At 52.3% G+C, this 26,575-nt stretch overlaps 7 protein-coding genes across 7 annotated transcripts; 4 read left to right on the top strand and 3 right to left on the bottom strand.

The window, feature by feature from the left end:
- Positions 1-360: 360 nt before the first annotated feature.
- On the top strand, positions 361-11,022 carry CkaCkLH20_03352 (hex2 protein; the record flags this gene model as incomplete). The annotated part of the gene is made up of 4 exons (XM_038886071.1): positions 361-1,058; positions 1,107-2,017; positions 9,274-9,442; positions 9,498-11,022. The coding sequence occupies 4 exons, from the start codon at positions 361-363 to the stop codon at positions 11,020-11,022; spliced, it is 3,303 nt and encodes a 1,100-aa protein (XP_038748580.1).
- Positions 11,023-12,853: 1,831 nt separating this feature from the next.
- On the top strand, positions 12,854-13,444 carry CkaCkLH20_03351 (uncharacterized protein; the record flags this gene model as incomplete). Its single annotated transcript, XM_038886070.1, has 2 exons — positions 12,854-12,927; positions 12,982-13,444. 2 exons carry the CDS (start codon positions 12,854-12,856, stop codon positions 13,442-13,444), a joined length of 537 nt encoding a protein of 178 aa, XP_038748579.1.
- Positions 13,445-13,995: 551 nt separating this feature from the next.
- On the top strand, positions 13,996-15,072 carry CkaCkLH20_03350 (uncharacterized protein; the record flags this gene model as incomplete). Its single annotated transcript, XM_038886069.1, has 1 exon — positions 13,996-15,072. The coding sequence occupies one exon, from the start codon at positions 13,996-13,998 to the stop codon at positions 15,070-15,072; it is 1,077 nt and encodes a 358-aa protein (XP_038748578.1).
- A 3,975-nt stretch (positions 15,073-19,047) lies between these two features.
- On the bottom strand, positions 19,048-20,629 carry CkaCkLH20_03349 (snf2 family helicase; the record flags this gene model as incomplete). Its single annotated transcript, XM_038886068.1, has 2 exons — positions 19,048-19,668; positions 20,036-20,629. 2 exons carry the CDS (start codon positions 20,627-20,629, stop codon positions 19,048-19,050), a joined length of 1,215 nt encoding a protein of 404 aa, XP_038748577.1.
- Positions 20,630-21,092: 463 nt separating this feature from the next.
- CkaCkLH20_03348 (uncharacterized protein) lies at positions 21,093-22,336 on the bottom strand (the record flags this gene model as incomplete). Its single annotated transcript, XM_038886067.1, has 2 exons — positions 21,093-22,064; positions 22,118-22,336. The coding sequence occupies 2 exons, from the start codon at positions 22,334-22,336 to the stop codon at positions 21,093-21,095; spliced, it is 1,191 nt and encodes a 396-aa protein (XP_038748576.1).
- An 810-nt stretch (positions 22,337-23,146) lies between these two features.
- CkaCkLH20_03347 (small nuclear ribonucleoprotein lsm8) lies at positions 23,147-23,564 on the top strand (the record flags this gene model as incomplete). The annotated part of the gene is made up of 3 exons (XM_038886066.1): positions 23,147-23,174; positions 23,232-23,308; positions 23,370-23,564. The coding sequence occupies 3 exons, from the start codon at positions 23,147-23,149 to the stop codon at positions 23,562-23,564; spliced, it is 300 nt and encodes a 99-aa protein (XP_038748575.1).
- Positions 23,565-23,896: 332 nt separating this feature from the next.
- CkaCkLH20_03346 (inosine-uridine preferring nucleoside hydrolase) lies at positions 23,897-25,354 on the bottom strand (the record flags this gene model as incomplete). Its single annotated transcript, XM_038886065.1, has 4 exons — positions 23,897-24,888; positions 24,938-25,107; positions 25,160-25,262; positions 25,315-25,354. The coding sequence occupies 4 exons, from the start codon at positions 25,352-25,354 to the stop codon at positions 23,897-23,899; spliced, it is 1,305 nt and encodes a 434-aa protein (XP_038748574.1).
- Between the last annotated feature and the right edge of the window lie 1,221 nt (positions 25,355-26,575).

Genomic DNA, 26,575 nt, shown 5'->3' with positions numbered 1-26,575 from the left:
TCCCCGCGAATCGCTCCAGTCACCGCCTTTGTTTCTTGGGACGCCACCGCGCTAGGTCCTGAGCCACCGAAAACCTGCACGGAATAACCAACGGCCTGGTGTAGAACGAATAAGAAAGGGGACCTTCATCCTCCCGCCCCAAACAGCCCCCTCAGCTCTTCCCTGCCGTCGCCCCGATTCCGACTCCTTGGTCAAAGATCTACGAGCTGCTGCTCCCGACCAACTTACCTACCTACAACAACAAACATCGTCATCGCCAACCAACCCCCTTGGATACTTATGACAGATCCTTCTTGTATCCGTTTAGGAGTCACGGCGATTAGGGACTAACGTTCCTCAACTCGCCCTAGCATCTTCACAATGGCTGTCGTTCTATCGTCAGAGGAGAACACCTACTTCTCCTCGAACTTGCGGAGGTCGCATTCGCAACCCAAGTTCGTCACGAAACAATCCGGCTTCCACTCATCCGCCTCTGCGAGCCAACTAAGCGACGCTTTCATGGACTCGAAGGCCTATCCGGACTCCGCGCCTTCCTCTGCTCCCTCCTCTCCCAGAACTATCCATGCCGAGTCTACCGACCTGTCGTGCTCGTCAACGCCCGCCAGCAACGTCTCAATAGCCTCCGACTGCGACGACACCTTGGATCTCGCCGTGCACGCCAATGACCACTTTGTGATTCCCCATTACGGAGAAGCAGGATACTTCGACCAGGACGTGGAAGATTTAGAACCCCCAACGAGCCCTCGGACAGGTGACTCTTACACGGTTTCGCCCACGGAAAACGACACCGACGGAAACACGTCCCGACCCAACACACCAGAGTTCATCCTTGATGTAGAACACGCAGAGGATGACACGGCAGTACGTGCACAACCGTCACGACACGTCGACTACCTGTCGCACAACTGGAAAGAGGAGGATATTTGGTCATCATGGAAATTTATCGTCTCACGGAGGTCGGAATACAGCAATGCCGCCCGGTTAGAGAACGCTTCTTGGAGAACATGGATGAAGGCGAAAAATAAGCTCAAAACCGTGTCGCCAGAAACACTGAACTGGTTGGTATTTCGCACACGTTGACGTGAGCTATCACTGACTCCTCCCAGGCTCAAGGACTGTGATGTCACTTGGCTCTACGGACCCTTGCAGACTGGTCCCAATACGTTGAACCCCATCAGCACCGACCCTAATAGTGCGAGGTTGACCAAGAACAATTCCTTCGTCAACAAGAAGCCTATCCTCAAGAAGAGGAGTATGTCGGAAATCATGCTGCAGAGGTCACTCTCTGCCTCCTCCTTGGTGAAGCAGGCGGCCGCGGCCGTTCAGGCTCAGGAAAAGGATGGTAGGAGACGACTTGCACGACCGACGCTCGAGCGTGCGACGACAGACTACGTCACATTTCCCTTTTCGTCGAGGAGACTGAGCCGCGAGAGCTCCAACCTCTGCCCATCCAGCACATCCTCCGGTATCATCTCACCCAGTAGTGAGAAGAAGCACATCCACTTCAACGAGCAAGTGTCTCAGTGCATCGCCGTTGATATCAAGGGAGATGAGGATGAGGATGAAGATGCCGACACCGAACGCTACGACAACAGTGACTCGGATGAGGGCGCCATCATGATGAAGAGGTCAAAGACGAAGAAGAAGACGCCACTGCTGAGGAAAAAGTCGGCAAAGGCGGCTGCCGCTGCCGAGGGCAAAACCATTGCCATGCTACCCTCCACGACACTGAAGTATCGCGAGGACACCCCCGAGCCGCCGGAAACCGCCATGAAGCACAGCACGGGAGTGTATCGCAGCCCCGTAATGTCACCATCATCGTCCCAGGAGACCCTGCGACCCTCCAAAGGATCCGGCAAATTTTTCTTCGATGATGACGATGAGGAAGAGGAGGAAGATGCTCCCATGGGCTGGCAATCACCGACCAAGACGGACGACAAATCACCCGGACTTCAACGATCATCGTCCACCAGCAGTCTAAACGCCGAACCGGCTGGCATGCGTAGGACCTCGTCAGGTATGTTCATGCCATATGAAGAGGGGGAATCATCTTCCAACGAAGGCATCATCGGCCGGGTCATTGATACAGTTAATACAGCCCGCGACATTGCTCATGTTATCTGGAACGTGGGATGGAGGAAGTAAGAGGTCGGCCATGGAAGTTCTCGGATTCTCGCTCAGCAATCGACGGCACATATATCCGGCACGACGGCCGTCATTGGTGGATGTAAAGATATGGAGGGAAAGAGGGCTGCTCCACGAAGGCATCATTGGCTTTCAGCTACTGTTGCGAGGATATAATCGGCTCATACAAGGGCTTCACGGATTCCGACTTAACGACACTATCGAGGGCATTTTCACGCAGCGGAACAATACCACGGGTCACGGAATCCACATGGACGGGAAAGGGTTGGGCACCGGCGCTTCGGCAAACGAATATTGGAACAGAGTGGCCGCTGTCCGCAACTGGAATGTTGCGTCGGGGTCTAATGACAACAATCGGAATACGCATGTAACAAATTTTTGGACGTTTTTGGGGAACTTGGTTGGACATTGTCATCATGAACTGGCACGCTATATCGGGTCCAGGGACAGGGTTTTCAGCAACGGCGCATTGGAAAGAGGGTGGAGAACAAAAGAAAATGATTTGTTTCACAACACAAGAGCTGGTTGGGTCTCATGATGGCGGGCACATTTCCCCCGGGCATTGACTTGAAGGCGCTGATCTGGGGTCTCTGCATGCCACGTCTCACCTCGGCGAACCATGGCTGGGAGACTCCTCCGTATGCGCCCCAGACATTCCACGGCGCCTTCGATGACGGCCTCCCGTAGGACCCGGGGATCAAGGGATGGGGATAGAGTGTGGATTGGGCCCCCAATTTGTCGCCAAGGTGCGCGACGGGATGAGACCCACGGCAATGGTACATAGAAGTCAAAAAAGCTCGAGCAACGAACTCGATGCGGCGAAAAGCCCAATCATGACAACATTTGTTTACTTTACCGCTTCTTGTGTGCTTTGTGTGTATTGTGTACTTAGCCGTTGGGCCTCGTGGGCAATGTCTTCCCACGCCACTGTCTCACTTCCGTCCTGCAATATTTTGCTTTTTCTTTTCCAAATCTGCGCGATTGACCGCCATGGGGGCAACACTTGAAGCTGGGGGGCGTCCGATAGAGTCCGCAGTCGCAGGACGGCACGGGTGTGTGTGTCCTGTTTTTTCTGAACCGATCATCCGAGTCAAGTCAATGTCAGGCCTCCGTTGACGGAGATCATGAAGGCGGGGAAAGGGATGTGAAGTGACGTGCTCTATCTATCCTTTGGGGGTTCATCATCGGGTGTGTATTTTTGGTGTTTCTTTCCATTCTTTGGAGAACACCTCTATGGCGTAAAAGGTATCGTGGAGTGAGTGAGGCTGATTATGAGGCTCCCCCCTCCTCGGATCCCTGTGGTAGATCCCATCTCCACCCCGGCGACGGCGGCGGTTCGGTAGTTTAGAATGGGACATCTCATCATACGTTCTGGTTGTTGTATTCTAGGTCTAGCTTGGATATGCTCATCATTTTTTGTCTTTTTACTCGCCACGACGAGGCAGAGGGACGGTCCGCGGGATGGGGGAACTGCACGAGATGTAGGTTGGGTGGCGGGCGCACCAGGCGTTCAGACATATCATGGTAGGCAGGATGTATGAGGGGGAACGAACGACGATCTTTGTAGATTTTGGAGGAGAGCGTGGTACTTGACACGGAGGCGGATGCGGGATGGATGCTTGTTTTCTTTTTTTTGGGTGTGTTTTTTCTCAGGGTCCTCAGGGTCCTCAGGCTTCTCTCTCCCGCGAGTTTACTTTACTAGATGAGAAGGTAACGGGGATATGTTTGTGCCTTGGAAGCAGGGTGGCATTTTACGGTTTTTTGGGGGGGGGGGGTCTTGAATCGTGTGTTTGTTTTCAGGTGAGGGTTTTTTTATAGTTTGTTTGTGTGTGTAGTTTGCGTTTACTTGATTTGGGATGTACAGAATCTCTGTGGTGGAGGAAGAAACCTGAGTCGATATCGGGGTTTGGGTTCGAGTAAGTTGGCGGATTTTTCACGGGAGGCGCGGGAGATACGGGAGAGTTTTGCGGGATGGGATGGGTGAAGAAAGGTTTGTGGGTTCGCGTGTGCTGCCTTCTTTTCCCCTTCCTATCTGTCTTGCCATACTCTCGTCGAGTTTGTGAAGCTCTGCTCTGCTCTTTGTTTCTTGTTTTCGGTTCCTGGAGTCGTGAGGACGGGTCTATCTGGTGTGGGAAGTGTGAGGAGATGGGGGAGCAGGGGGGTGGATGAACCGGGGCATGGGGTACGGAGCGAAATGTTTCGGAGACTTAGTGATGAGGGGGATGAGGAGGAGTTTTTCGTCGATAATGCACGATGAGGGGGCGGGGGGAGGGCATGAAGTCTCGAACGCAGGGACCTTTTCGCGATCCGTCTTCGGGGGAGGAGCGCGGTGCGGCGTCGGGCGTGTGCGGTGGCGAGGGGTATTGTTTGGATTGCGCGGTCTGGAAGCATGAACTGAGGTCAGGTCGGTAACCTTGAGAGCTCTTGCGTGTGTGTATGTATGTGTTCCGATGCATGTCGGTGTGGTTGCGTTTTCCTCACGTATGTAAGAAGCTACAGCTTTACGGCGTTGTATATCTGGGGAATGACACTTATTTCGCGATGATCCTTTTTCTCGGTGGCTTGCACGCTTGTCCCGATGCCGTGTTTTCGGCTTTTCTACGTAGGTACTTACTTGTGGTTCAAGCGGATGGGGTGTGGGGGTATTGTGGTTTTCGTATGCGAGATGCGAGATGCGAGATGAGGAACACCGATACGAAGAAGAGGTTGGATGGACCCTTGAGATATGTGAGCTGACGCAAGTTTGTGTTCGTGAAGATCGATGGGAGGTGACGATGTGTGATGCAGAGCAGACGGGGAGATTGTGGACGTGGGGGTGAGGTGAGGCACCACGATGATGCGGAGAGTACCTAGTCCAAGGCGGCTCTGGAGTGCTGCTGTTTCTGCTCCACTGCGAAATACAACCACATTCTTGATCTTCGGTGGAAGGGCAGGAGAAACATGCTCGTATGTCCGAGCGAGCGATAGAAGGGATGGCTGTTGTGGGTGGAAGCAACGCCAGAAGAGAAGAATGTGGGATATACGCCAATGTTTGGTTTAATCCATGGAACTTCCCCCCCTTCCGCCTGGCCCTAGTTTGTGTCTGTTTCTCTCTGCCCCCCACCCTGGTTCTCAGGATCTATTTTCTTTACGCCCGTAGCTTTTTGTTTTCGTGGGAAGTGGAATTGGCCAATGAGGGGTCTGGATTGGGATGCGTGGTGTCTGGGAAGGGGAACGTGGTTGACGTTTTCCTGATGCGGATGCGGCTGAGGGATGGATGGCGTGTGTGTGTGAGGGAGCCGCGAGCTCTGTTGTACGAATAATGATATGATGAGTTAGTTATCTGTACCTATCTTCCTCGGGAAAGGAGTTATGGGTTCCTGAGTCAAAATGATGATGTTGCATCCCTCTTTGGGACGAGAGGGAGAGAGGGCTTCTCATCTATGCTTTTTGCCCCCGTTCTTGTAACTTCTGGTGGCTTTTTTTGGGACGAATGGAAGAGACTTCGGGACTTGTATTCTCGTGAGGGGATATTTGGAGGTCTGGGCTAGACCTGAGTCGTTGTGTGAGGGTGTGAGGATGCTTGTCTGAAGAAGGGGGCTGTTCTTCCGATACGACAGACAACGGTCGCTTTTAGACATGACAGAGTCAGAATGAACTTTTTCAGCATGTAATATATTGGGGTCCTCTTGATATCAGAGTGATGTACTGGGTTTGGATGATCTGAGTACACGTTTTGGCGGCGTTGACCGAATCGACTCCCGATTCCAGGGCCTTCTCGACCAGGGCGGTAAGTCTGCGAATGCGATATTGAATCTCGTCTGATTGATGTTCTCTGGTTCCAGAACCAAAGCCTGAATAAGACTTTGAACGATGCTGTAGATTACATACATCCGGTGTTCCTACTACTTGGTCCCCTTGGTCTTATTCGTCTTATTGGTCTGTTCGATCGACGTGATGGCTGGGTCCAAGTCATAAGTCTTCTTGACCAGGGGAGTAAGGACTTCTATGATGCTGTAAATGTCCTGTACCGTGAATTTCTTCTCCTTGCTGTTGTCGGTCTGATTGAGATTCTCAGCGCACGGCATCTTCTGCTTCTTCCGGGGGATCTAGTTGAGCTCACTTTCCGAATCGTCAGTGGCTGGGTCTTTCCTTATGTTACTTTCCTCTGCGGCATCATTACTTTCCGATCTGTTATTATCGATGCTGTTCTTGTCATTGTCGTTTTGGTTGCGAGGCTGGAAAGACGCAAAGCAATCTGGATTAGAGAGTAAGTTGGCATCAGGTGAGTCGTTTCCGTCTTGAAGGTCGGGAGGAAAGGCAGTGGGCGATCCCTCTTTCTGTAGACAGTCGATAATGCGATCTCGAAGCCTCTGAGACCAGATTTGGTATCGAATGTCTGTTTTGAACAGCTCTGATTGCTGTTCCAAATGGAGGTTGTTCACCTTCCCGTTCGCGTCGCCCGCGTCGTTATTGAGGATTTCCATCATGGCCATCAAGTGCCGATTTGATCGTGGGCTCTCGGACCTGGTTTATCGTTTCTTTATGCGGAAGCTTTGCTTCGTCTCGACGATTGATATCAACGTATTTCTTGACTGTGTATGTTAGTATGTCTGTTTAATTTTGGTTGTTAGTTGGGTTCGCGTGCAAGCACGAGATCGCAACCCGGTTGATGATAACTCTTATCAGTGAAGGATGTTGTGAGTTGGAAAAAGAATGGGCAAATTTGTCTATTAGTAGGAAACAGTGGTCACTTTTTTACGCATAAGGGCTGACACTAGAAGAGCATCATCCTGTCGAGGAAGTAGCGACAGGTTAGTACAAGAGATCTAGAAGGCGAAGAGTCTAGTGTAGAAGTGTAGAATGACAAGGCAATAGCTCTGGGATTACGGGAAGCCTTGTACCGCCTATGGGTAGATGCAGCTCGAAGCAGTAGCATCTGCTTTCCAAGTTTGGTGATGTTGAGATGCCGAAGTCAGGCTCGTCCCCGTCACCATTGCCCTCATCGTCGTTGCCCATGCCGTGGTTGCCCTCGTCATCCTCGTCTCCTTTTCAATACACATATCCAACGTTCCGCAATACAGTAATTTGGGAATGAAACCGAGAACTTCAATGATAAATGCGGCATTATCTAGTGCGGGGAACACATTCAATGCTGTTCCTACTGGCTTGGTATACTGAGGATCTCTTGGGTTTTGGGTGTGTGAGAATCAGCTTCTAATCGTTGCACATGATTTCCCGTCAACTTAGTCTGACCATTTCTGATGAACGGATTATCATCATTGGGCTCCATTTCTTTGCTCTCGATCAAAGCGTAGGTGAGCTATCTGGGTTTTTGTAATTGACAACCCCTTCGTATCGTCCTCTGTTCTCATGACATGGCTTCAGAGTTCTTGGAATTAGAGCCCTCATTTACAGTGCTCAGTGACGAAACAGCAGTAAAGAGACATCTCAACCCACCTTCCTGCGTTTCATGTCTACGCATCTTTCTATCTTTGAGAGAACATATTGTTCACACAAGCTGAAGTCCTTTATATCACAGCTCCGCAGATGGCCGTCGGCACTCGGGCAATCTTAACAGTGCTCTGTAAAGGAGTCTGGTTCAAATTTACGATGGCTTCTGCGAACTCGTTCTCGAGGTAGCCGGATCACCCGGATTTTCGGGCTACAGCTCGTGATGCGAGTCCTAGCTGAGGTCATCACTCAGTAGGTCTGTACTTGACAACATCCTGGAGCAGTTGCTGACATGATCTTTGTCGCCTGATTCCCGGGTCTCTTTAGTCATAGTATGGGAGCTGTTCTTGGAAGGTTCTTGTGATTTTCATTGAAATGAACCATGAATCAAGTTGAATGGGTGCTCAGGATCTTGACTATTCATGAGGACTAAGTTCTCTACGAGATCTATGTTTACAAATATCACCTAGGAGGCATCCTTACGAAGGATAACATGCTCATTTCTTTCCCATTCTCAGCTTTGCTAACCTTGTTCAAGATCTTGATTCCTCGCAAGAACCTTGTTTACTCAAGACCCAAGTTAGTGAGGCTCGAAGTTCCACGTGGGAATCCATGGGCTTTCCGATGGGATAGCAAGAATGAGTGTATGAGAAGTCGTCATTCTCACGCAGGCAACCTTCTGCGGAAGAAAGTTGCTCTGGGTGATAAAAGCAGAAGACTTTGAGAAACCTAGTCGAGCATCCCGATAGGCAACTCAGCGGGGTGCAGGCTCGCTTGTCCGAAGATGCCGTTCTCAACTCTGAGAACGTGAACGAATACAGTAGTGCCACGTTGCTACAGCTGTTGAAAGTGATCAAGCGGTGGAAGCACACCGATACTGACAACCATGTGCTTCGAGTGATGAGTGTGATCTCAACCGTGCAGAATCACAACGTTACAGCACAGGAGGCAGATTGACGGGAGGCGTCGATAACTAGTCACGGTTGTCGCCCGGCTTTGCTGAGCAAAATATGCATCACCGTTTGAAATTGGTACGAAGTCGCGTCAATTGAGATGTCTTTCACTTCGTGGTTTGCTAGTATGCTCTTCGCTACCACCATGTTGTTCGTTGCCTATTTGTTCGCTCGGATATCGTTGAACATAATCCACAAAATTTGGACTCATGTGCTTGATTACGGACCATCTAATCGTCATAGACTTAATTATGCCCGGCTTGGCTCATCTCAGGGCCATGCAGGTTGCGCGTTATGCCATGTCACATTTGGTTTCGCACCAGTCACAGATCACATATTCCCCCCAACCCCTGCCACACACTCATTCATCTCTTGGCGAGCTGCTCAAGGGGGCAGTGTCAGTTTCGAATCTCACTGCTCTTCAAGTCTAGCATTTCGCGAATTCGATTCTAGAATCAATCCAGCTGGTCGTCAGTCGTCCAATTTCTGATTCCTTTGCCCATCGACGGATGCGGGGGTTGGAGTGAGGGGGTTTAGGCAGCAGCTTTGTTTGCACAGCCCATCCCGCTCGATCTCTTCGTCGACAAAGAAACGACTTGCCAAGTTCTGCAACAATTAGATAAGGGGAGGAGGTTCCCCAGATTGCCTGTTCGGGCAATGTACGAGATCTCGGATTGATCCTCGAAGCTGCACGGGACGGAGTCATAACGTCCTGCAACCGGGCTGTTGGCACATACCCTAGAGCACACCATTCCAGACTTCAGCCCTACGATTCGATCTAAGCCCTATGGTATGACGTCTCGTTCGGGGCCAACGGTACTCACCTTCGCCCTCGAGGACTGGCCGCGGAAGGACGGGCCTTCCACGAGGGCCAGCAAGCCCAAGGTCCGAACGGGGTGCATCACCTGCAAGTAAGCTAGGCCGCTGCTGGATGTACGAGACTGTTCGGAGTTGACGTGTCTTCAGACGACGGCGGGTGAAGTGCGACGAGACGAAGCCGACTTGTCAGAACTGCACCAAGCGCCGGATCTCATGTGAGGGCTACATCACCGAGCCGCGGGCAAAGACGCCTCCAAAACAGGCGCTTCGGAATTCCCGCGAGTCCGGCAGCGTTTCTCCGATATTCATCAACCCAAACTACGAGAGTCTCGTCTTCACCACTCAGCTCCAGAGGGATCATTTCGACAACTGGCTCTTGTTTGCGAAGGACGCCTTGATATTCCCGTCAGAACTGATCACCGAGACGATACCGCAACTCGCTCGTTCGGATCTAGCAGTGAGAAATGCCGCCTTCGCCATCGGCGCGGCGTCGTTGGGGAGCAGCACTCGAGAGCAGCGTCTCAAGGGCGAGGGGCCCTACTATGCAGACGCTCTGAAATACTACAACCGCTCGTTGCAACTCACAGCAACGTCTCCCACTACGGAAGAAGCCATCCCAAGGGTTCTTTTGACATGTCTTCTGTTCTTCATGTTCGAAGCTTTGCAGGGGAACAGGAAAGAAGCCTTGATACATCTCAATCACGGCTGCCGCGTGTTGGACCATTACGAGCGTCGGTTCGGACGAAAGAGCACACCGCTAATCGACGCGATAATCGCCAACTCCCAGCGCCTCACGATGCAGTCGTGGAGTCACAACGGTTATCATCCAGAAGAGACCGAGGACGAGGTGCCGTGGTGCTGCAGAGGAAGACGTGAGCGGTATGCGGTCGACGAAATTCCGGATGAGTTCGAATCCATCGACGAAGCGCATCGATGGTGGGAGGTCACGCAACATTTCGTCATACGCCACGCTCCACTCATCATAGGTTTTCGCGTGGAGGGAACGGGGAGCAAGGCGCCGGCCACATATCCGCCGAACCAGAGCCTGCCCATCCCGCCGGAGCAAGTAAAAGGATACGCCCGTTATATCGAGCGTTGGCAGGCCAGATTCTTGCGCTTGATGGAAGCGGAAGAACAGCGCGGCGGACAAAAAGATGACAAGGAACGCTTAAAAGTGCTCGGTCTGCAGATTCAATCCGGCTATCTCACAGTGCCAGTGAGGACAGCTAATTATACAGATGTGGAGACCCTCGCGACGTTGAACGATACCTTTCGCGAAGTTGTCTCTCTCAGCAAAAAGTTCCTCAAAATCTACGAGAGCCAGCCGAAGAGCGGTGAGGTTTTCACCATGGACAGCAACAGTCCGACCTGGGCACTCGGGGCCGCGAGTATGTTATGCGCCGACGAGACTACCCGCGCAGACGCGGCGAGGTTGCTCCGTGAGTTCCCCCGCCGCGACGGCTTGTGGGATACCCAGACCTACGTGGCTATGATGGAGGCAGTGGAGAAGGCGAAACAGGCGATCACGGGCCGATTGGGCCAAGACAAGACGGAGCACCCGTTCGACTATGAGGTCGTGTATGAAGACAAGTCTGTGTCGTGGGTCAAGACGGTTGACAACCCTGAGGCGGTTGAACCGGACATGCTGGAGTACAAGATTGAGATACCTTGAGATACCTTGAGAGCTTCATGAGAATAGCAAATTTAATGAGTGTATGTCATAGGTCAAAGCGGTTCCGCGTCCTTGAGAGCTACGCCTCATGAATACCCACGGGAAGAAGAGAGACAGAGACGATGGCACCAACGACAACAGCGCCAATGACAATAGCGACGATGGCAATAACGACGCCGACGCGAGATGTAATTGCGATCAGAATACCTTTGCGGAAACTTCAATAATGACAATCAAATTTCGATTCACAGCATTTTCCGAAGTGGATGGAATGACCCAGCCACTCATATTCTTTCCTTATCTTATCAGAACTTGAGGCCATGTCGGTGAGCTCGGTATGCAGAAGTCTTGAGCTATCCAGGTTACCATACATCTTTGTCTAATTGCAATAAGCATCAACATTTCTCTGGATTGCTGCTTTCCGGGTCCTCATCACAGCGACTCCATAGACTCTCATGGAACGGTCTGTTTGCAAGGTGCTGAAGGCAGCAGCGGGCCTCACAGCAGAGATTGAGCCAATAAAATCCAGATTGTGAGTGAAACTATGTCATAAATGGAGTAGATTTAGGTAACACCACCGGAACCTGGCCAATGCCAAAGACACCCGCATGGCACCCGACGCTTCCATTGGATGTTTCTGGGGCTCATTTCCTTTGAACCCGCTCGGCGCAAGGTTCGTCCGTGTCCAAAATGACTCAGGATCATCCCAAATTCTGCCACACGGCTGATTTGGCCTCAGGGCCACCGCCCTCCAGACATCTATATATACCGCGCCAGTCCGCCGTCCTTTACCTGCTTTCTTCTTTTCTTCTTTAGCTCTCTTTGCCTTTTGGCTTAGATCAAGTGTAGTATCTGTTCTTTTCAGTTTAATCTCTGAAAGGTCTCTAAGGAGACCAATCGTGATTATTCTTATTTTTGGTCTTAGGGGAGAATCCTCTGTGCTTGCACACGATTCTTCCCACAGTGTCCCTGGTATTACACTGCCTCCAGGCGACGCGAACATCTTTTTTTTTTCATTGTGCTGTCTGGCCGTGTCCAGGCAAACAGCGAAGAAATGTCGGCCGTCGGCGCGGATGTCGGCCTTCGGATCCGACTTCGGAGGTGTGGGTTCTGAGCCGGTTCTCCACCTACCGTCGAGCCCGAACCAATAACGAATTCAGACTATTATTGGTATCCATTTTTGCTTTCGCAGCTAGGTGCCTTAGCTGTAGAGGACTACACATTATTGCCAGTTGTCCGTCGCATGAACGTAGCCCTCAGTTGCAGAGTGTCATTCGCATCCAGGAAGTGGACCATGAGACGTCTTCCCAGTTTGTCTCGGTGGAGGCCGACCAAGCGTGGCTGCGAAAATTTCTGTGTGCTCACGAAGGCTGTGGCCGGCGGTTTTTGACGACAGGATTGACGTTCGACACCCAATGTAAACTCAGGTTCTCAGCACCACCTCATGATTCTTGCAGTAACATTCGCTTTTCACAGCCAAATGAAGTGATCTTGATCACCGGAAACCAATTGGCTTGACCTGTCGCTGCGATACCTGGGCATAGTATCCCTAAGGTACATGGTCGACTGCGGGTGAAGTTTCGTCAGGGCCCATTATACTGTCAGAGTCTGATATGCGAAGGAATCTCGTCGGTTTATGCTTTGGGTCATGTTTCCCAATCTAGTAATTTTGCTCGGGAAGGCATCTCGACCGAAGACACCAGAGAAACACCAAGCCATCCGGAAATCCTTAGACAAATGAGAGTGCTGCTGAACCTGACTTCCATGAAAAACATCTCGAGAAATCTGTCGCCATGCTGAGCCTTGCTCCTCAACTACGAACAGCACTGACTTGACGCCAAAGCTCATCCAGCACGTCATCTCTTCCAGTGCCTGGGAAGTGCTCAAGCTGATTCTTGCAATATGGTCAGTATTTACAGGCCCCGAGTATCAGGATAGCTTTGCTCATCCTACATAGAGTCCTCATGGAGCATACCGAAGCTTGTTCCGCAAGACACAGGATATTTACACTATCCTCAACACAGCCTGGGAAGTAATTCCCGGTGTCGTCTTCCTGCCGTATCTTCTTGTTGGCGAATTTGTGATCATTGCCGGCGTTTTGGTCACCCTCCCGCTGATTTGGGGTACTAAGGCCACGATCTCAACATCAGTTTTCACAGCCGGCATCTTGTCGAGAACCTGGAAGGCCTTTCTCGCGTGCGTCTTGTTTCTGAGGCGAACTCTCTTGGCTCAGATGGTTTGGATTCGTATCGACGCCACCGTCGCGTTCCTTGACCCCAGCTCTGGTGGATGTGTGTCTTCGGTCGAAACGGAGATTCGATACGTCTTCTCGCCGCCGTTCACACATCTACTGCATTTCTTCCGGAGAATGGCCTTGGAAGACACGGGTATCGAGAAGAAGCAGAAGAAACTGGGCCAGTGATGGGGAAGGGCATGCAGGGAAGATGGGACACCTCGATACGCCAGATTATGTGACGAAGCCATAGGTCGTTCTCGATCTCCTGGTATTGATTCTGGCGTTGGCATCATCGCCTCTTATACTATCCTCCGCTATAGAAGTTGCTATTCCACCTCGTTGCGACTGAGCCTCTTGTTTGGCCCAGTTGTAACCTATGTGGCAGCACTTTCGTTATATTTCTGCTTTGGTCGCATGAAGCCATGATATTGATAGAAAGTTACATGAGACTGAATATGGGCCTGATAGTCCAACGAAGATGGCGGCGACAACAACAATGACAACAACACCAACGGTACGAGTTAAAGACTTCAAATTTTTCTTAACGCAAATTTAGAGTTCATCGACTTTACATATATGGATAAAGTGATCTCCTAGCTAAGCTCTCTCGCCAGATAGCCTCAATGACGAGGGTTGTGAGGACCTTGGTAATTCTAGGCTCTATATAAGTGCAGCCGGAGAACTCCTCTCACAGAAAGAATCCTTAGATCTATCACACCGACCCCGAAGTAAACAAGATGGACGCCCCGACTTCTGCCCTCAACCTCGAGCAGTTTTCATATCGCGACGAGCGAGATGGATGGATTTGCACCTCGAACATGACGGAGGACCAGCATGCTGCACTTCAGGCGTACCTTTTTCAGACGTACGACTTGATTGCGATCGGCTACCAACTCCCATATCTGGTGCTCAGATGCTGTGGGCAACTCCCCGACGAGTCAACCCGTCCTTTCACAATAGCGGGCGCCCTCGTCGTTTGGCTTTCCGCGGACGACCCAGAGCTCTACCCGCTTTTCGGAGACTTCTCCGAGGGAGAGTTCATCACGATCCCGGAGAACTTTTCAGATCAAGTAGAGAGGTCGGGCCATTTAACACAGGAAGTCTTGAACTACTTCGCATTCACGCTTTTCCCCGACTGTATTGCCATCGCCGTAGTTCATGGCTCATTGGTCGTACAGTTACGCGAGACGGACATGGAAGTCTATATCGATCGTATGCAGACACTCCCTCGCGGACTTCGCAAGGTTCCTCTCCAGTTGAGATACTGCAATGGATTCTTGCCAAACTCCGAGAGAGCACAGCACCGGGTGATCACACCCAGCCCCGCCAGTTTCACGGGGTTAGATGTAGCACCCACGCTTGTTCACAGCTCGGAGTGCAAGGTCATTGAAGAGTACATGGTCGGAAACCAGCCACTGATAGGTATGGGACATCAGTATCTGAAGAAAACCCGCGACGGTAGCCGATCATCTTCGAAGAATGAACCAACGGACTCGGATGACCTGCCGCAAGACGGCCAGCAATACATGGAGCTGACCCAGGGGATTTACCACGCCAGACCCGAACTCATCAGGGGCGAGCCGCGCGTTCGCGATCGTCTCTGCGGAAGCGCGATCGTCAGGGCTAAAGCCTTCGGCGCAGACCGCAAGCTTGTCGACGTTGCGCACGAAGGCGGCGTCTGTGGAGTGATGCAGCATTGGGAAGTGCGGACTCAGGACGCGTCCTGCATGGTGAATGGCGTGGACTTTCTGCATTATGCGGAGGTTTTGGACCAGTACATTGAAGATGGTTCGACTGTGGATGCGGCGAAATGATTCGCTTTACATCTTAGACTGGTATCGTTGGCAACGCGCCTCGTCGCAGGGAAGGTTAGCCAAATATGCGGCCGTGAATACTCAATGGCTAGAGATGAAAAGAACAGGTTGTCGATATAGATACGAGGGCAGTGATAGGCGGGCTGATTCGTGCTAATGCGTGGTCTTGTAGCTGACTTCAATGGCTGGTAGACAGCTGAACAACCTGCGCGGCAACGAATTCAAGGGTGCGTGGCCGCTTTGTGTCGTAGTGCGTCAGGTTAGTACACAGGAACATATATACTATAGATTACACATTTCTCTCTGCTTGCTGAGTGATTTTTACGGTGGATTGACGGGTAGAAATACGTAGCCTTGCGGTGGTTGCGTTGAGTGAATGCGGTCGAATCAACATAAGAGGAGGACATGGCCTTCTCATAGAATCATTGAAGGTGGCAAATCCAATGATCAGAATCGAGAACATGCGCTTAAGTGAAAGCGGAACCAGTAGAGAACGGCTGTTCTTGTGGCCAGCCTCCGTGCCGTGCCACTTGTTGAACCCCAGAAGTCGCGATATTCGTCCTAGGATTGTTGGTGGAATAAGTGGACGATAGGGATGACGGAGAAGACGTGATGTGCGCTGACTCGGGGGTCAAGGTTCAGGAAGACGATGGGATAAGTCTGATCTGCCGCCTCCATAGCTTGGCTAAGCTGTACAAGTAACGTCCAGCACAGCTAGGACTGTGCTGGCAGACGCAGATGCCATTGTCGGTTCTTGGTCTCAAAACCAAAGGCGGTAAGATCACTACCAGTACCCTTTTATAAACCATCTGCTCAACATCATCAGAAGACTGACATCCCGATCTTCTGATGTGTGTGAAGACTCTGAAGAGAGGCTACGCAATCCTTGCCATGAGTTTCGGCTTAATAGCCCATGACAATTGAAGAGAGTCAATTGTGTGCAAAAAGAGGGACATATCTTCATCTGTGTTCCTGGGAGCCTCGATCAATCTGGATCGGACTTCGGCTTTCGAATGACGACTCTCTGTGCCATGGGCTGGTCGAAAACGCTGGGAACATAGGAACCCAAATAACAGCCACGAATATCTTGAGAACACTTAAGACGAACAGTGAAGAACAAATGGATCTTCAAGGCAGATCTCGGCGTTGTGAAACAGAAATGCACCCCGGCATAATCCAAGCATGTCTTATAACACCCCTATCTTGTCGTCAAAGAAGAAATGGACGACAACCGTCATTGCCAATACCTCAGACCATGATCATCTGCTTTTATAGTAGGTTCCACAACCTTTCATGCCAACCACTGGACAACGGTTAGGTATATAGAAATACGTCTCTCTGTATGTAGTTGTCCAGAAGCCAGCGTCTTCCTTAACCGGGGCAGGATTCAGCAGTAATCAAGGGAGTTGCAGAGCGGGTGTTTGTCCCCGTTATGGTTGTGACAATGTCCAAGACTTTAGTTAAGACACTTTGCGTGATCGATCTTGAATACACTAAAAATATGTGGAAAGAGATGAGGCCCGGAGACGGTGACGAGATGGGTCCTGCTTCGATAAAATGAGTGCCCCCCGGCGTACCAGACAGCGGAGGGAATCACACGAGTGATTACATTTGCCTTCATTAGCACCACATATACATATAATGTGTCTACTATCTGGTCAAGTTGTCGCCGCATAGCTTTGTATTCGAGTCGAACAGGTCAGGTTGAAAATAGTCAGCTTTGCAACAAACGGAGGCCGCTGGGGGCTTCCACAAACCATACAAAGCCTCTCGAGAGACTACTGTTGGATACTGTTCTTTCAATTGCGCGATCTAGCTTGAATCGCGTACTTTGTTTCTCGTTGGTGCAATTGAATTGCTTCACTATCTGAACCAGGATGATGAGCTGCCAAACTCAGAAGACCACGAGGCTGAGGAGACACGCTGAGATCAGAACTACGTGACAGATGATGACTATTCCTCCCAAGTATACTTCGAGAACCACCGAGACGGACGACGAGTTGAGAAGCCATGAAGAAATGTTCATGATCGAGTTGCAAGCCGTCGAAGACACAGGCATGATCGAAGAACTGAACAACCATGGAAGAAGCTGTATGACAGAGCTGCCCAAGTCGTCGAAAGCATACAATGCCTGGCTCATTTGTTGCATCAGTAGGAACCAGCTTGCCATTCGCGACACGATACTATATATCCTGCAACAGGGTCATTGTTCGGAGCACAGCAGAGCAGGCTCCAAGCATACGTGAATAGGCACGTATATGGTGATCACCACGAATCGGACCAGAACAGTTGGACCGACATGGCCTGAACGTCTGTCTTCCAGAACTCGAAAGAGCCTCGCAGTCTCGGCCTTTACGCCGTAGCTAAGCACGCTCTCATGGCCATATAACGCCGAATTGACTAACATTATTCGTGCCCCAAATCATCTCTACGTTCAGACTATATATATAAACCAGAGCCTCATGTTTTACAGTAAAACCAAGACACGAAGTGCAATCTTTATCATCCTGGCTGGGACTGTCAAGTCGCTTCAACACTCTCCATGCATACGACGCTACACATCTCAGCTTCAAGCAGACCCTACGCAGAGCGGTAGGCTGAGAGATCGAACCGGAATACACAGTAGTAATACGCCCAAGACAAAAGAGCTCAAGGAAGATGGACCTCTTCACGCCCACAACGAACCCCGCAGCTTCAGTAGATCATCGACTATATTCACAGTAGAGAAAGTCTGGGTGACAACGCGGGTCCAACAGGAGTCAAGTCTACCTGGATGAGCGGGCGTGCAAAACAATCAGTTTCGGCGCATGGGTGCGTCTTATAAGCCATCAACGCAGTCATGTCGATGTCGTACGAGGTTCATGAGGGAGTTGGACTTTGATGACATGTCACCACGCGAAGCAATCACGTACGCGGCGAAGGAAGCTCTATAAATTGACTGAAACAGGAAGCTCTGTAAATTGACTGAAACTCACCCCGAACTTGACATTCTGGGTGACAGACAGATTCAACAACCACGTGCTATATGTTGCACCATCATCTTCAAAGACACAGAGACAAAAGTTTCCACGACGAGACTCGTATATGTCATACGTGCGTCGTACCGCAGCACAATGCACCAGTTTCCCCAAAAACGAATATCAATACACGTTAGAATAATACAAGAAGAACAATAACGGACAGATCCGAAGGCTGTTGAATACCAGCTCAGTAATCGCACGATGACGGGAGATTGCCAAGGCTGTCGGATGGCGTGCGGCCTCTCACCAGAACAACTGACAACAACGAAATGAAGACACCGTCCATGTCCGCTTCCTCTTTCTACGCATACTTCAACCGCATGCCGGGGCTTTATATCCGCTTCAATGTGTCGGACCCGGAATGGTACCACACGCCATGCCACAAAGCAGCGGGCAGACTTTGATGCGCCCGTGCTCGAGGACCATCGATGCCAGAGGTATACCTAGCAACCCCGGAGAGAGAAAGGACCAGCGAGAGTCATATCTAACATATTCATGCGTTTTGATAATCCAGGTGGTGCGACCCCAAGATTGATACTGATAGGCCACGACTCTAGTGATCCAGCTTCGACGTCGTTCAACTCCAGGCTTAGTCTAACATGCTAGGCTGGTAGGTACGATGACTAAATATACAGACTATGGCCTTGGAAGGGCGTGGAGCCGTCAATGTCGTGGCCGCGTTGAAAAGACTCATAGATCGAGTTCGTAGACCGAGATTGATGGATATCATATCATACAAAAGAGGTGCTCACAAGCTCTGTCGGGAATCTCAGCTGGTGACGCGCATTAGGGAATCTCCGGCGTAATAAACACACGACAAGCACCATTGAAAACAAGACGGCCATGTTTACAGAGTATATCATAGTGTAGTAAGCTACGCTATCGTCGAATGGCTGTTGTTCATCGATTCATCTGGATTCATACGCTGCTACCCATTTCCGAGCTGCCTGGTGGCTCACGACCCATCGCCTGCCTGCCATTTACGCAGCAAGCCCACGCTAAACTCCTTGAACACCCTCTCACTCTGCGGAAGAAGCCCATTGCTATCCCGCAGGACCTCAGTCGCCCTCGCAATCTCCGCCGTTGGAAGGTTGACCTCCTGGACGTCCGAAGTCAAAGTCTCCAGCATGGAATCTGCCTCTTGCTGGGTGATCTCCTTGTAGAGCAACTTGATCGCCGGCCATTTCCCCTCGCGCTGCGAAGAAGCATACGTGATGTTTCCGTTCATGATCCACAGGTACAGCGAGGGTGACTTGGACTCGTCGCCGTCGCCCGTGCTCTGCGACGATGAAAACGTGGGCACGACCACAGACTTGGACGAGCCCGAACGTGACATCGTTGCGATCAGCGTGGCGGCGAGACAATCCGAGCTGCTCGGCGGGACGCCACTTGAAGCCGTCCGACATGACACTTGCCACTTGAACAACATCACAGATGAGATGGCAACGTTGAAGAAGCCGATGTGATTCTTGCAGCCACGGCCGAAGACATAGAGCATCCTCGGCGGTGGATCAGCTTCGCCGGCCAGAACTGCTGAGCTGGTGTCTGATCCCGCTTCAAAGGATGAGGAGGAAAACTGCACCGGAAAAGAAAAAAGTAAGCGACAGAAATGGCAAGAGTGTAACACTCGTGCGTATAGAAAGCTGAGCATGTCCCTCTTTGTAATCCCGAGGCTTCCACGGCTCTGGAAGTCCTCAGTGAAAGCAAAAGGGCGTCTTCGTCCAAACCAGCCGAACCCGTCTGCGAGCAGAGGTTTCAGCAGGCCAGAAGCCTGAGTGAACAGGAATGACGGTATGTTGATATCGGGGCGGAGTATCGGTGACCACATCATTGGGCGGCAGCAAGTGCCGATATGGCCTCCTTCTTGATGCCCCGGTGAGACATGTCACGGTAGCAACAAATTTGACGCCGAAGCCATGAACAGAAAAGGAGATGGCACTTACCACCAGTCCCGAGCAGTCGGCCTCAGTGAATAGCAAAGACGTAAGATCGACCAACCCTACGCCATTCTGCGCAGCAATGCTCGAGTTGGCACCGTACCCGCGCTTCGCCAGATGCTCGGGCTCCTCGCCGTGCTCATGGTCCGTCGGCTTATGACAATGCCAGAAGTCCATCATCTCGGCCCAGTTCTCGCTCGGCAGGTCCTTCCACTCCCTCACCTTCCCTTCAGACACGACGACCTCCTCGCAACTTCTGCACCTCACTGCGGACTCGGCGAGCAGGTCTGTCGCGGCCCATGGCACGGGTTCATCGAGCGGGCCGCGCGCCGTGAGCGCCGAGGTCTCGGATAGAGGCAGACGCCATGATAAGATGAGAGATCCTGGGTGCGGCGAGGGGAGGACGCCGTTCCTTGGCGCGACGACTTTGCCCGGGAGGGAGAAGTGTGTTTGGGAGCCCGCGTGTGCGATGGTCAGCGTCGCGCCGTCTGAGGCGACGACCCCTTGTGTGCTTCTGTCGGCGGGCGAGGGGAGGGTGACTGCGACAGAGAGCTGACGGATGTTTGTCAGAAGCTCCGCGTATATGGTCGGTGATGACATTGCGGGTGGGAAGAGGTTTTGTTAAAGACAGTGGAAGGTGGAAATGGTTACGCGACTGTGAGGTTGGATTTAAGCTGCCTGCCGCTGCGCGTTGGGTGCCAGGTGGGGTCGGACAGCTGCCGTGGGGCAGGAAGCTACGCAAGGTACCCAGGCGGAGGTGATTCAGGAATCTGCCTACCTAAGTTAAGGCACCTTAGTGCACCATGAAGATTTGGATTAACAAATAAAACCTATGGATCTTTAGACGACTTCCTCATCGAATTGTTTTACATTAAAATGACGGGATCAGGTTGCCCAAAGATGAGAAAACCCTGGGATAAATGTTCATCTGTAGTCCGCCTCTGCTAGCAGCTACTGGTCACCCTGCCGATTCTACTGCTTCACAACCTGAGATTGACAATGATGAATGGGCAACAATGGTATCATACACGCTTAAACAGACTACTCATTTGTTCGCCGCGAATTATCTCAGAGGCCATTGATGGAGCTCATACGCCGGAGCTGGTATGTTCCCCTGCTCACCAATTGGTTGAGGGAGCGGGTTTCGTACCCCCCTAAGATGAGCCAACTCAATGGGCGCTTGAACACTATCAGGATGCCTTGCTTGCTCCAGCGGGCTTATGCCGCCTTCATTCGGATCAACCCTCGAATACGGCGGCAGCTCGTCATCGACCGGGGCATTCGGGTCGACCTCCCGGTGCACCGCCGGCTCCTCGAACCTGCGGGAGCGATACTGGCCCGCCCCGCGCGTACTCCTCCTTCTGATCCGCTCGATCTCGTCCTCCGGCTCCGGCGGATACAGCTCCGAACGCTGCAGTCGGTTCCAGAGGAAGACCGTCGCGCCGTAGGCGAGGCAGCCGAACATGTGGCTGACGAAGGCGCACCACGTCATGGCCGCGAACGAGGACCCGATGGCGTGGTACGGAAAGATCTCTTTGAATTCCCCCAGGGCATTTCGCGCCTTGTGAGCCGCCGACGTCGTGATTCCCGAGGCGACCAGCAAGGCGAAGAGCGCCAGGACCTGCGCGGCCGCCATCACCCGCCAGTGAGAGGCGCTCAGAACGATCTTGTGCCGCTTGGAGATGATCTGCATCATCCACGTGCCGATGTTGATGGCGAGGTAGATTCCGTACGACGCGAGTGCGTCTCTCGTCGAGCTGATCGTCTCTGCGCCGGTGAATTCGAGGGCATTCGGCCCCACGAGACGTCCTTCCGACGCCGTGTCCCCCAGGTTTTCCGGATACGCCAACCTCCCTTCCACATCCTTCACGATACTCTCCAGATCGAAGGAGCTGCCGGGAGTCCGGTGTACACAGCCTGCCAGCGCAGAGCCGCTATCGATGTATGCTTCTTCGAAGCAGCAGCTGCTCAAGAACCAGGTCAAGACGAACGTGCTTTCACGCTGGCTCTCGCTCCGGCGGTATACTGCCGACCACTGATCCCTCTGTGAGTCGCCGCGTTGAATGGTGAGGCGCGGCGCAAACTTACCGTGACTAGATGGGTGTCTTCGCTGTTGACGGCGCCGCCCACCTGGTTGGCATTGTGAACCCACCCACCGACGCAGAGAGGTATGATAAGAGCAATTGCGATGGCGTCGAAGAAGAAGGCCGTATAAATAAACCGCCGTCGGATTTTCCTCTCTTCGGGCCTCGTGAAGATGAACTTCTGGGCGGCGAGGCTTCCTTGCCCATCGGAATGTTGGTCCATGTCGAAATGAGGAGTTTATCCGTCTACACTCATAGAACAGGACAACGGTGAAGCTCAATGAGCTGAAGACAGCCTCACGGCTTCAGGCATGCTCAGAAAGAGTGTTGTCGACCTGAAGACGCGTTGCTGAATTCAAGACTGGTAGGAAATGCGATTGAGACGTTTGGTCGCCTCCCTGGGCAAGCGATCATGCGGCACAGCGACAAATGCGACTCGCTGAGCTGCAGCTCTGGTTCGACCAGTCTGGAGCTTCCATTTTGGGCGAGCTCGCTCTAGTCCGTGATAAGCTAGTGATGAGCAGCGCTTGCTGCCACTCGGGATCGAATGTGTCAGCCGTTGAAGAGAGTTACATGGGAGCACTAGGCCTGTGATGCGCCATGTAATGATTTCCCTACATCGTGGAGACGCATAAGAATTTGCAAATCAAGTCAAGATCATCTTACAAAGATGTTTTAAGTGCAGGATGGTTGACATTACAACGGCTTGAACTTTCAGGCCGTCTAGACACCGGGAGCACGGACCAGTTCGCAGAAGCTCCTCAGCAACCGTGCTCACCTTCAGCCAAAAACGGCTTAGCGCCGAAGCTCCAAGATCCCTCCCACCCAGAATTCCGAATTTCACCAAGCGGCTTCTACTATCTAAGCTCGACATTGCGGTACGACGGGTCCAGCCAAACACGAGACGATAGTTCCGCCAGATTCAGACGACAGGAATACCATACTCTGCGACCCCGAATCGTCTCAAACTTCCATACAGACTCGGCCTGCCACAACAACCCCGAGTCCGAACTATCGAGTCCATACCGCAACCATGGCGACCCTCGGAGGCTATTTGAAGAGTACGTCGCAACACTCTGCTCCATCCCCTGCGGCTCGCTGACTTTGTTGGTAAACAGAGAAGGTACTAATTGTGACGGCGGACTCGAGAATCTTGGTCGGCACCTTGGAAGCCGCGGACCAGTCCACAAACCTCGTGAGTTTTCCCAGCCCTGCCCAGAGTCGAGGCAGCCGTCTGACAGCTTTCACGCGCGCAGGTCCTCAGCAATGCCCAAGAGCGAGTAATCCAGACCCCCGAGAGCGGCGAGCCCTCCGTCGAAGTCCCTCTCGGCCTATACCTCGTGCGCGGCGACAACGTATGCACCGTCGGCCTGGTAGACGAGCAACTAGACGAGAGCATCAACTGGACAGAGGTCAAGGGGTCCGCCATCGGAGGAACGAAGCACGTATAACGAGCTGGCACGTTCGGCATGGCATAAACAGGATGGGACAGGCATATGTGTCAAAAGAAAAAAAAGTTGCGAATTTGGTTTCTTTTTATTTACGAAGCGGGATACCCGAGTGTTGAAAGGTATGGGCTTGCGGCCACACCAGAGTGGTGCAAGCAGACACACGAGATACGGCGTTGAATTGTTTTTTCTGGGTCGGTAGAGAATGAATATTGGGTTCCTACGGGGTATGCGCCTGCCTTTTTCTATCCAACCCCCATGCCAGTCAATACTGTTGTGCTGACGCTGAACCGACGAAAGACCCGCGGCACTCAAGGGTCGTCTACTGTATCTGTTCAACCAAAGATCCTCTTCATGAGATCGTGGGAGAAAAGCTCCGCTCCGGGAGACTCGACCATCCTGTTGATTCTGTTACCTCTGCTGTAGCTGAGCCAGCCGCCACAGTCGCCCGGCACCTCGGCCAGTGTCAGAACGTCAACACCGTCGCCGGTGCTCTCGCTCTCGAGGGTCGCCTCGGTGTACTTGGCCCTGACTCTGCGGTCGATGACGTGCATTCCGCGCGTCCACTGGCCAGAGGTCTCGATGCGGATATCCTCTGGCTCTGCAACGGGCTTCCACTTGGGGTCGGACTGGGTGAGAAGGTACCAGATGGTGAGGGGGTCGTGCAGAGAGAGACCAGGCTCCTGGCCGTTGCCCTCCATTTCATCGATCTTTTCGAAGCACTTGGACATGAAGTGGTCGACCCACTGGCCGAGAGGGCTGCCGGCTGCCACGATGGGCTTGATACGGCTGGTGAAAAAGTTCTTGTTGAGCAAGTGAGGGCAAGTGATGTCGAGAGGGAACAGGGTCAACTTTAGTGTCTTGGAGAGCTTGGCCGGGTAAGGGGGCAGAGAGGACTTCTTTTCCGAGATGGGAGGCATCGTCGAGCGAGGGTTAGGGGAAGTCAGGGCGAAGATTCTGGCAGCCGCGACGGTGTCGGCAAAGGTGTTGAATTCACCGACGGGGGTGATGTTTCCTTCGACATGGACGGCGCCGCCCATAACGCACAGCTCTTTGACGCGGAGGAAGGTCTCGGGGTCCTCAGCAGCAGCCAAGGCGACGTTCGTCATGGGCCCCACAACGGCAATGGAAATGGTGTTGGGGGGATTCTCCCTCAGAATGCGCAGAATCTCCTTGTGGGCGACCTGCTTGGCGGGTGTGAAGTACTGGTTGAAAGGAGACGGGTCGTGGTCAACATCCTTCTCCGTGTGGAACAGGGCCTTCCACCTGTCGTCAGGGGTGAGGTGAGGATGCTTCTCGTGAACGCCGTGCAACCCGTCCAAGCCGTCTACGTTTGTCAGTGGATGACGCCTCTTGCTACGATGCTGGTGTCTTACGGAAGTAGTCGGCAGCAAGCTCGTCATCCTCAAGAGGATGCTCGGCACCAACAGCCACGATCGGCTTGTAAGCTCTCAAAGACTCGAAGCCCTCGGCCTTGCCATTCTCTTTGCGCCAGGCCAACTCCTTCTCCAGAACATGGAACAGGGCAACCGCGTTGCGCAGACAACTGGGGTTCGTCAACATCAAGAAGTCCAATACATCAAGACATCGGCACGTACCTCTGCAGAGGCACGTTGCCGTATGTGACTGAAATCATCATGACCTCCAACTCCTCGGGTGAAGCCGCGAGGGCCAGAAGCATGGCGAGGACATCGTCGATGCCTTGAGTTTGCGATTAGCTGCAGTCGCGATGTTGCCGTCGGATGAAACTCACCTGGGTCGGTGTCGATGATAACGCGGTTCTTAGGGGCCATGGCTGAGGTGGGTGAGTAGGATGGTGTGTTATGCTCAGTTCAGATGATGTGAAGTTGTTTTTTCGTCCCAAGTCCCCGCGAAACACACAAGAGATAGTTTGTAGTTGGCAGTGTTATATAAAACCGGATCCAATGAGTCAGGCGGACTTCGACGGATATCGGCGGTGTGTTTGAGGCTGACGGAGTTGTCCGACAGCGATCCTAAGTGTTCCTAACGGAGTTGTTCAAGCTCCTAGTTGCTTCTCAGTACAGGTAGGTAAGGGTTTTGCCTGGTGACGGCGTTGCATGGAGAATCGGTAGCGACCCCTCATTCCTAGGTATGCTTAGGTAGGTTCCTAACTCGATGGTGGGGTGTAGTGGGATACTGGAGAGGGCGCTAGACCTTTTCAGGCGAAGGAATCCATGGATAAGTTTGGGTACAGCAAGCTCTTATCAGGGAAAGGTGTCATGCGGCAAGTACCAACTCTAGGTTTTCGACATTGGATGAGATGGCGGGAAGGCAGCTGGCAGCCTCGGGAGCCGCGTTACTGGTGTTGCACACACGTGAACCCGTCTGTGGCTATTTTTACTTTGAACTCAACGGGACGCCGTGATGATATCTCCGGAGCCGCCTTTACGGCTTGCCGACCTGCCTTGACTTCTCCGACAGGGAAGCTCCCATCCAGTTGGCACCTGCCTGCAGAGGTGTCAAAACTGACTACCAATCAGCAGCTTCGAATACAAATTGCCTATATCACGTGAAATCCGACAAAACACGGCCGCGCCAGAGAGGACACGTGACCTTTGCAGCTTCGCAATTACTCCGAAGCCCGTGCCAATGGCGAAATGGAAAAGGTGGATCCCAAGGTCCCTTCCGCCCGTGGAAACGCGAAGCTGTCACTTTCAAAGGTGATCCAGGAAATTACATAACAAGGCCCTGTGAGATAACCTCATCCTTTCCACTTCTCCAGCTCAAGCTCTGGAGAAAGCGATACCTTAGCATTGAAGATCGGTCAATGCGACTCTCGAACGGTAAGTGAAGCTTTGATTCGCGATCAACTACCCCCTTCAGCCTCGCGACTCACGTCTTCTTCCATCATTGCTTTTAATTCTCAACCCTCTCGAGCTTGTCTCGTCCCTACCTACCTACCTACCTTATCCTTCGCCTCTCGCTTCATCTCAGCTCCGGCTGGGCTAGAAACACATCCCTGGGGACCTGCGGCAGCTCAGTGAGCACACCAA

This window comes from Colletotrichum karsti (assembly GCF_011947395.1).
Source record: "Colletotrichum karsti strain CkLH20 chromosome Unknown Scaffold8, whole genome shotgun sequence".
Classification (NCBI taxonomy): Eukaryota; Fungi; Ascomycota; class Sordariomycetes; order Glomerellales; family Glomerellaceae; genus Colletotrichum; species Colletotrichum karsti.
The sequence above is the reverse complement of the archived record's forward strand: the minus strand, read 5'-3'. Positions and strand labels throughout refer to the sequence as shown.